Source organism: Vicia villosa, linkage group LG6 (genome assembly GCF_029867415.1).
Source record: "Vicia villosa cultivar HV-30 ecotype Madison, WI linkage group LG6, Vvil1.0, whole genome shotgun sequence".
Taxonomy (NCBI): Eukaryota; Viridiplantae; Streptophyta; class Magnoliopsida; order Fabales; family Fabaceae; genus Vicia; species Vicia villosa.
Window position 1 is genome coordinate 147582864 of NC_081185.1, and position 9646 is coordinate 147592509.

The window sequence follows — 9646 nt, forward strand, 5'->3', positions numbered from 1 at the left end:
ACTTCATGTTCCCGTTAATATTCATATTTTATTCAGTAACTTCAGGTTTCCGTTAATATTCAATATTGTGATCAATAAGTTCATGTTTCCGTTAATATACAATACAAATAATCAATAACTTCAGGTTCCCGTTAATATGCAATATTGTAATCAGTAACTTCAGATTTCCGTTAATATGCAAAGATAAATGTTTTTAAGTGTGAAAAATTATTCAATATTTGAATCAATAGTAAAGTTGTTACCGCTTATAACAATAATATATTTTTCTATATAAAAATATTTTAATAAACAATATGTTTTTCCCCGTTTATAAATATTATTTTTGTTTTGACTTTATTTATAAAAATATTTGAATCAATAATAAAGTTGTTGTCGTATACAAAAATATTTTAAACAATAATGTGTTTTTGTCCGTATATAAATATTATTTTGTTTTTTTAATACATTAGAAATAATGTATCATACATGTTTTGTCTTACATTGTGATAAAAAAGTTTATTTAACAAACTTCTCTCACACACAAACCCACTATTTTCTAACACGCCGCTCAATACTTCCTTATCCATCATATTATCAAATTTCACCATTAAAAAACATAATAAAATACTTTCTTATCCTAAAATATTATAATTAAAAAAACTTAATAAAAAATATTATGAATAAAAAATAATATTTAAATATTTATTGTTGTAAGAAAAGTAATATTTTAAATTAATGACTAATACAACTTATAATATCTTTCATTATCACAAAAAAATATATTATATGATTAATACATAGATTAATTAATTAATATAAATATAATATAATTTTAGAGCCAATAAACAAGATAATATAGAAATCTAACTTTATGCTCCAAAATCAAAAGAAAAGAGGAGATCTACGTTTTATATACACCTATAGTAAAAAGAGGAAATCTAACTTTATTCTTCAAAATAAAAAAAATAAAAAAAAGTAGAAGTTATAACCAAGAAAGTAGTGATTTGAAAGGAAGAGTGTAAAGTTGGAAAAAGGGATGTGGTTACCAAGACCAAAATCAAAAAGTCACTTTATGAGTTGATCAAAAGTTTAGAAGCAAAACAATAATAAATTAGTAGAGAACAAAACAATTGAAATCTAGATGGAGAAGGCATCCACTTGTCAAGCTTAGAAGCAATAAGGACATTAATGTCTTTTCCAAAACAATGAATTTTCTTATATGATAGAAGTGGGACACATGCACACTTTTGCTATAAAAACACTAGTAAATACCCACACTTGTGCTAGAGTTTCAAACAACGGATCGACAAACTCATTGTGGGTGGCTAAGTCTGTGGTCAAGAAAATGCAAGCATGTGAAGTCTGAATTAGTGATATCATGCAAGACATTAGGCAAAATTTTGCCTAATGTCTTGCATGATATCACTAATTCTGACTTCACATGTTTGCATTTTCTTGACCACAGACTTAGCCACCCACAATGAGTTTGCATATGCAAGCATGATATCACTAATCCAGAACAACATCAACACAGATGTGTAAAGCAAGTTAAACATAACATTATAATCGGTAAATATACATAAGATTCAAGTAACTATACAAACAAACCCAACACAAAGAAATAGATAGAGAATAGAAGAGATAAACCAAACATCTCGCGAGTTGTCAGTTCCGGTTGATGAGAAATCCACCTCCGATCTTCCAAGTGCATGACCCGGTGTTGTTTTCTAAGCTAATCCTACTCTAAGAATGAAAGTGATGGAGTTGGGCACAAAAACTTTCCCAAAACCATCCCTAAAATGTGTCAAATGAAAGAATATAAAAGCAAAATCTGCTATGGCTGCTAAGCGGACTAACTGGTTTCGCTAAGTGGACCACACTTATTCCCCAAAATATCTATAACAGTACACATAAGCTCGCTAAGCGGGGCTACCTCCGCTAAGCGGACATAAAAATCTGGTTCTCCTCTGGAAAGCATGCTGGACGGTCGCTTAGCGGGTCTTCTGATACACAACTTCCTTATTTAGCTCCAAAACTTCGCAATCGAAGTTGTGTCTTCGACACTTTATTCTCAAGGCTCCGATATGCATGAATACCTATAAAAACAAGGGAAAAACTATTAAACGATACATAAAATGAATCAAAACTCAATTATGAGAACATATACACAAAAGTTGGAATTTTATTACAAAAACTATAAAAATAGAATCGATAAGTGTCACAATTATATACTCAAAATATCGATATTTTAGCACTTATCAGCAACATAGACTTATGCCAATACGTAAGAAGAGGTTGGATAATAAAGTGTTCGACCGTGGTCATTGACTGTGAACTTGGTCTATGAATGAGAAATTCCAGGTTACACATAGTTTTAACACCAAAGAATTTATTGTTGACATAGCAAAAAGATTGTGTAGCTGTAACTTTTGGGAGTTGGTAGGAATACCTTGTAGGCATATTGTAGTTGGTTTAAGTTATAGGAAACAAATACCTGATGAATTTGTTGATGAGTTCTATACAAGAGAAAAATATACACTTTTTTATGGATACTCTGTGTCACCTACCAATGGGCAGGATATGGGGAAAATGTCCAAGTGGATGAGTTACAACAAGGACCTGGTAGATCAAAAAAGGTAATGATATGAGAAAGTGGTGGGGAAGGTGCAAGGAAGAGAAGACATGGGGGTTGCATACCAGTGCACCAAATGCGATAAGTTTGATCATAATGCATTGACGTGTAAGAGCTTGACACAAGACCCCACTTCACTAAAAAGAAATGTATTTTGTATTGTGTTTATTTATTGATATGCATGTTACCTGAGATTGTATTTTGATTGTGTAGAGAAAGGTTAAAACCGAGAAAAAACCATAAGCTGCAGAGTCTCAACCAACATCTTCCATGCCAACTATGGAGCTAAGTGACAACCAAACATTTGCAGAGACTCAACCAACATGTGTCATGCAAACTATGGAGCTAACTGACAAGCCAACCCTGTAGAGACTCAACCAACATCTGTCATGCCAACTATGGAGCCAACTTAAAGCATTCCTGATATGGTGCAAAATCAGACTGAATCTTGTGTTATAGGCACAAGTCAACCACAAGCCAAAAAAAAAAAAGAAAGCAAAGTTACTGGTCCCTGCATGAAAGAGGATGAGTGGAAAAGTAAAATTGAGCTGGTTTAAAAAGCCAATTATAGGCCCAGGATCAAATGACCAACCAATTTCATTACCAGAACCTGAAGAAACAACAAATGCTCAAGATTCTAAGCTTGGAGTGTCCACTAGGTCTTTGAAGTCTTGGAAAAAGAAAAAAAAATCATAGATTAAGTAGTTGTTATTGAATTATGTTTTATTTTTTTGCCAATGTTAAAGACCTAAATGTAACATACCTATAATGTCATTTTTATTTATGTAACTAATGTAACAGACCTATAATGTCATTTTTATTTATGTTTGTACTGATGTACCAGAGGTAGTGCTAGTAGTGCTTATAACAGACATATAATGTTTGTACCGATGTATCAGAGATATGCCATTTTGTGCTTGAGTTAAAGTTATGCTGATAAGTTTGTGTTTGTACGGATATAACAAATTTATCTTTTTTATTCCTTATCTATGTAATCTCATATTTATGAAACGTGTTTATACCACTTCAACACAAAAACATGTAATCATGGAAACACTATTTATGAAGACACACTAAATAAAATGAAACACAAATTGCCTTTCCATTAAAACAAAATGCTGATACACTTAATTACATTAACTGATACACTTTTGAAATAACCCTTCATTACATTAACTGGTACACTTTTGAAATCATAACCCTAAATTACATAAACTTTAACACTATTGAAAACACTATTAGAAACAACATCCAGGACAAAGCAAGTGCAAGAGGCTAAAATCAAAACTCACTAACAGTACATAAAGGTTTTGTATATTTAACTCTATAAGAAATTATTTCATTAAGTTGGTTAAGTTTTTGTTCTTAGTAATAATACACAATGAATGCGTGTTTATAGTGTTAAAATTTTGAACACACTTTCAATTTTTTTTTTCTCTTTCTCTTTTATGTGTATGTAGTAAACATCAAATCTTGAACACTTTTGAAACTCAAGAATTTCAAGCTATATATACCACTTCTTAAAACTATACACATACGTAAGAGAAAAAAAAGACTTTAAGAGGGTGCTCTTCATCCATCAATATATACACGTACGGTGAATTTCCAAAATATTGAAAATGTAATTTTATTGGAGGAGTCGTGAGACATTTTTGAGAAAGGAACTCTAAAAAATACAATAGAATCGATAGGGGTGGGAATAGGCCAGGCCGGCCTACAGGGGCCTATAGCCTAGCCTACTTAAGGCCATACCAAACCTATTTAATAAAGAGGCCAGGTTTAGGCTTTTTTAAAAGCCTATTTTATTAAATAGGCCATGCTCCGGCTAATAAAAAAACTATAACGCCTTATAGGCCGACCTATATTTTCATATATATTAGAGATATGCTAAATAAATTGGCCCATGTATGCATATATATTAGAAAAAAAGCTAAATAGACTAGCCTATGTATGCATATATATTAGAACAAAGGCTAAATAGGTTCGCTTATATATCCATATATAAGCCGACCTATAAGGCTTCTTAAGTAATATGAATTAATTGAAAACTTTAACGAGATACAGGCTTTTAAATAGGCTTTCAGGTCATGCCAGACTTTTAAAAAGGTCAGGCCAAACAAAAAAATTGAGCATATGATAGGCCATAGGCCAAACTTAGGCCTTTTAATTTTATCGTAGGCCAGGCTCAGGCCTTCTAAAGCCTAGCCCAGCCTAGCCTAGCCTATTTCCAACCTTAAGAATCGCCACCGAACTTTATTTATTTCAAAAGGAAAGGGAAAATATCGATAAGACCCACGAAAGAGAATAAAAATGGTGTTCGCAACCAGATTAGAGTTCGGGAGTCGGTTATGCAAGGAAAAAGAATTAGCACCCCTCACATCTGTTGTACTCACCAGACCCATTTAATTAGTTTTGAGCATGGTAAAGAACCACAAATTTGTTGGTTACTTTTAAAGAGTGATGCTTGAATCACATTGAGCGATTAAACATTGCTTGTTACTCATTTATGTAAAGGCTTTCGGAGTCACACACGATCAAAAAAAGAAGTTTGACTGGTTAAGTTGCTTTTAAAGGATAAAAGTGTCAAATGTCCAAGCTATATAACTTGTATTCAAACACTTAGGAAAAGGCAGGACATATGTCCATCTTGCCCGTTTAATTCGTTTATTGTGAAATAGTGAGACGAATTTAGTCATAACCCTTTAATAATGAGTGAGTATCAAATGACCAAGCTATACAGCTAATATTCAGATACTCGTGAGAAAGGTAGGACATAAGTCCAACTCGCTCGTTTACTGTTTATTGAGTTGAATTAAACTCACTTAATTAAGGTGCTTTAATTGGATGACAACTATTCAAATGATCAAGATATACAACTAGCATCCGAATAATTTAGGAAAAGGTAGGACATTTGTCCAACTCGTTCATTCAATCCATTTATTAGGAAAAAGATTTTTCGCGCACAAAACTTCTTGACGTTAGATCAAGTGTTTAATTGATTATGAAAAGAGTTAAGCTAAGAGGAGAAAAGATACTTGATGTTGGATCAAGCACTCGCGTTGCATTCAATTAAATTTATTTGAAAAATAATTTGACGTTGGATCAAACATTTTTAATTTAAAAAAAAAAGAATGGTTTTAGAGGTCAAACTATTCAATTAAATCATATCAATTAACCAAGAGGAATGAGTTTTATAATTTAGCAAAATTACTCAATTAGTAAAATTGATTAAATCAATTAATTAGGTTGGGTAATGCTAACATGTGACCTTAGAGCTAAATGTGGAAATTGTTTCTTAAAAATTCTGCGTTATTTTCATTAAAAGAAACAAATTTCCTATATTTAGGTTTCTTAATATGTGCCATTGGGGCAGATGTTAGCTTTATCCTTAAGTTAATTATCAAAATTATCGATTAAAAAATTAATTCAATTAGATTAATTAAACGAATTAAAATTAATTAACTATCTAAATCAATATTAATTAATTCATCTCATTAACTAAACATAAATTGATTTTAAATGAAACTAAGAAAATAAAAATGTGTGTTTAAGCTGTTCAATTGTTCAATTTCATAGTGCTATTTGCTGGCCATGTCTTCTTCCGAAGACGAATATATCTCAAATTGCAATGCAGTTTCTCAATAGAGTGTCATGTCATTGCCATGTCTTTTTTGTAATGTGGTTAGTCGAAAAACTTTAGGCATAAGTACGTAGGAAAAAAAACATAAAATGAGTGAGGTATATATGTGGAATTTATTTAAGAATCTCAAATAGAGAATACCAAGTTTCATTAGTTTATGGCATATCCTTTTCATTAAAATATTCATGGACTCCAATAGCGCCCTTGTCACCAACCATACATTGTGACCTTTTATCACTCACCATAACTAGGGACTAATTACAAGAATTGAACAATGAGAGCAAAGAAACAGTTACAAATATCACAATTTTTAATCAAATACATTCATTGGTTGGGATAGGGATTGTTGTAGTAATACTGATGCCCAAATTGGCCTGTCACTGCAGAAACATGAGGATAAGGACCCTGTCCATTTGTTTGATAAGGAGGTGCAGCATATGTTGGTACTGCAGCACTTTGGGGGTAAGGAGGTGCAGCAGATGGTGGCACTTCAGCACTTTGGGGGTAAGGAGGTGCAGCATATGTTGGTACTGCAGCACTTTGGGGGTAAGGAGGTGCATCAGATGGTGGCACTGCAGCACTTTGGGGGTAAGGAGGTGCAGCATATGGTAGTACTGCCGCACTTTGAGGGTATGTATAACCATTTCGGGCACCATAATTAACATCAACATTTTGAGGCCGCACGTATCCAGGACCTGAAGTCATAGGTAGAACTGCCCTTGAAGCTACTCCTCCAGGCAAAGGTGGCCGACTCTGCGAATCAGCGTATTTTACAGTCATACTTCCCTCCTGCAATCAAACAAAAACATTACATTGTGTAATAGCTTCAATCACTGACCAATTCTTGCCTATCATAAAAAGTTCCAATACATCTCTTTAAACATTTGCTTACATGAAGATCATTGTAATCTATGGCCTTCTTTGCAGCCTCTACTGTCTTGTACGTAACAAATCCATATCGACTACAGTTGAAAATAAAATAACAATGTTACTAAAAAAACCAGGTACAAAAATTACCAACAATAACTACTATATATCCAATTAAAGCATGTTACTACTTTTTCCATTCTCCAATTGGATTCTTGCATACAATTGCTTCCTCTATTTCACCATGCATCTTAAATTTGTCGCACAGGTTTTCATTTGTAAAAATTGGTGGTAAGTTTCCAATAAAAAGCTTCCTGTGCGAAACTCGTTGGCCATCATCAGCTAGACGACATGCAACCGATGCCCCCTGAAACCAAAAAATCAAGTATTCATATTTCCATGCACAATGTATCAGTTTGCTCAAATTCTAACGCAAACACAGTCACTATATCTTACATCAATAACAATCTTAGGTTTGCTCAATGCATTATTAACTGATTGAATATCTTTGTAAGTGACAAATCCATAGCCCTTGGATTTTCCCGTGACTCTATCACGAATCACAATTGCATTCTCAATTTCTCCATACTCTTGAAATTTCTGAAAAGAAGAATACCATATCAAGAAGTAATCTTTAGAGTCTTTGATCTTAAGATTACAATGAGATGTACTCACCTGTCTCAAAGTAGATGTTTCTGTAACGTAGTTCAAGCTGCTAACGAAAATCTTTCGATCGAAAGCCGCAACATAAGGAGCTGCAATAGTTTTGATTTGTTCTGCAATAGAAGGATTTTGACACCCTCTTTATGTGTCAACATGCACACTGTTAATCACTGATACGCCATTGAATGCAGTGTAAGAATTAAGAAAGAAGAAAAGGAGTGAATAATGGAGACTCACAGTTTAGAAAGAAGATCAACAAGTTGAGGTTTAGGAATACATTCAACGAGACTTCGAATCTCTATATTGGAAGAAGATTCACTTTTGTTTTCTGTCTCCTCCAATTTTCTCTTCTTCACGTTTTCCATTTCTTTTCTTGCTCTTCTTTACTGGATCTTTTCGTAATTCTACCTTTTTCGTATCCTCTATTTAAATAGAAGTATACTTGCTTATCATATATAAATAGAAGTATACTTATAAGATAAAATGCTATAGTCTTATTTTCTTGGTCATGCTTTCCCTTATTTTTATTTATAAAATTTATTTATATTAAAATGAAAATATATCGTTACTTATAAATAGGTCTTACATTTCAATGGTAGTTGAAGAATTGAGATCTCTTAATTTAGATTCAGTTTGTTTTGTTTTTTTTTTCTTTTAAATGATTTTTATAGTGTTACATAATTTTATATAATTTTTTTTATAATTTTGAAAATATTTCAAATAGATTTTGATAAAAATCATTTTTGAAATACAATATTTTTTTAAAAATTGCAATTTTAACTAAGTTATAAGATGTCAAAATTAGTGTTTCATTTTAAATAAAAAAATTTGTAATATTTTGAAGAACACAAAATTTTATTATTAAAAATACTAAGAAAAAAATTCATTCTTTTAAAGCTAAAATAAACGGGTCCTTAATTTATACAAAAGATAAACATAAAATATAGAGTGAAAACCCTTTTTGATCCTTCACAAAAATTATATAATTCAAATTAGTCCTTCACAATAAAATAGATTCGATTTAATCCCTTATAAAATTTAACCGGACCATATTAGTCTTTTTATTAATATTAGTATCAAACCAGTTTTTACTTAGTTTTAAACCGTGACGGTACTATCACGTTGAATTTTTTTTGGTAGTACCGATGAACCAGATGGCCGCGACGAATCTCCGGGCGACTTTCCTTTTAGTCGATCGTGAGTGGTCTGTTGTCGTCCTTATTATAGTCCTAAAATGTATTAGTAGAAATCAGTGGAATTAATAATGAATGTACATTGACTTAATGATAAAGATACATGGGAATTAGTGTTCTTGACGATGATTTTTTTTTTGGAGTACATGCACATGTTTTCTTAATGGATTTTGATGAGTAAAATAAATGAGTTTTTTATTGCTATCTGATTGGTGCAGGAAGTTGGGGTATTTATTTGCATATATATATTTTTTGGTTTATCACCACCGGTATAGTTCGATTCAGGGGTCAGTTTTGGCATCAAGTGGTTCCAGTCCCCTCCCGATTGCAGTTGCGGGGGATCGAACCGTGGTCCTCCCTACCAAGCTCAGCGCCAATCACCACTGAACCAACTAACGATTGGTTATTAGCATATTTTTTTACATAGAAATTTCAGTAAAATCAAAAACCTATCATTTTCTAAACTTTAATATGGTATAAAGTAGGGTGGAGATCGGTTCAGATAAGATCGGGGTTCGGGCGCAAAACCTCAATCCAATCTAATTTTTGAGTGACATACATTAGCGCAATTCCGACAAGTTAAACTATTGATTTTTTCGGGTTTAGGTTGAAATAGATTTGGGTAATTGGACCGGTTTATTTCAATAGATTTTTTTCTACTTTTTTAAATTC

The 9646-nt window shown here is 32.3% G+C and overlaps 1 protein-coding gene across 1 annotated transcript; it reads right to left on the reverse strand.

Moving 5' to 3' along the window:
• Positions 1–6575: 6575 nt before the first annotated feature.
• On the reverse strand, positions 6576–8146 carry LOC131614951 (UBP1-associated protein 2C-like). Its single transcript, XM_058886480.1, has 6 exons — positions 8019–8146; positions 7794–7920; positions 7575–7718; positions 7310–7485; positions 7144–7213; positions 6576–7040 (listed from the first exon to the last, which is right to left on the reverse strand). The coding sequence occupies exons 1-6, from the start codon at positions 8144–8146 to the stop codon at positions 6576–6578; spliced, it is 1110 nt and encodes a 369-aa protein (XP_058742463.1).
• Between the last annotated feature and the right edge of the window lie 1500 nt (positions 8147–9646).

Bases quoted from the DNA above. Each gene is read 5' to 3' on its own strand.
- LOC131614951 (XM_058886480.1), bottom strand. From the start codon at position 8,146: ATGGAAAACGTGAAGAAGAGAAAATTGGAGGAGACAGAAAACAAAAGT. The intron at 7,214-7,309 runs GTAGTAACATGC...TTTCAACTGTAG, and splicing joins CCAATTGGAGAATGGAAAAA to TCGATATGGATTTGTTACGT. The intron at 7,041-7,143 runs GTAAGCAAATGT...GTTTGATTGCAG, and splicing joins TAGATTACAATGATCTTCAT to GAGGGAAGTATGACTGTAAA.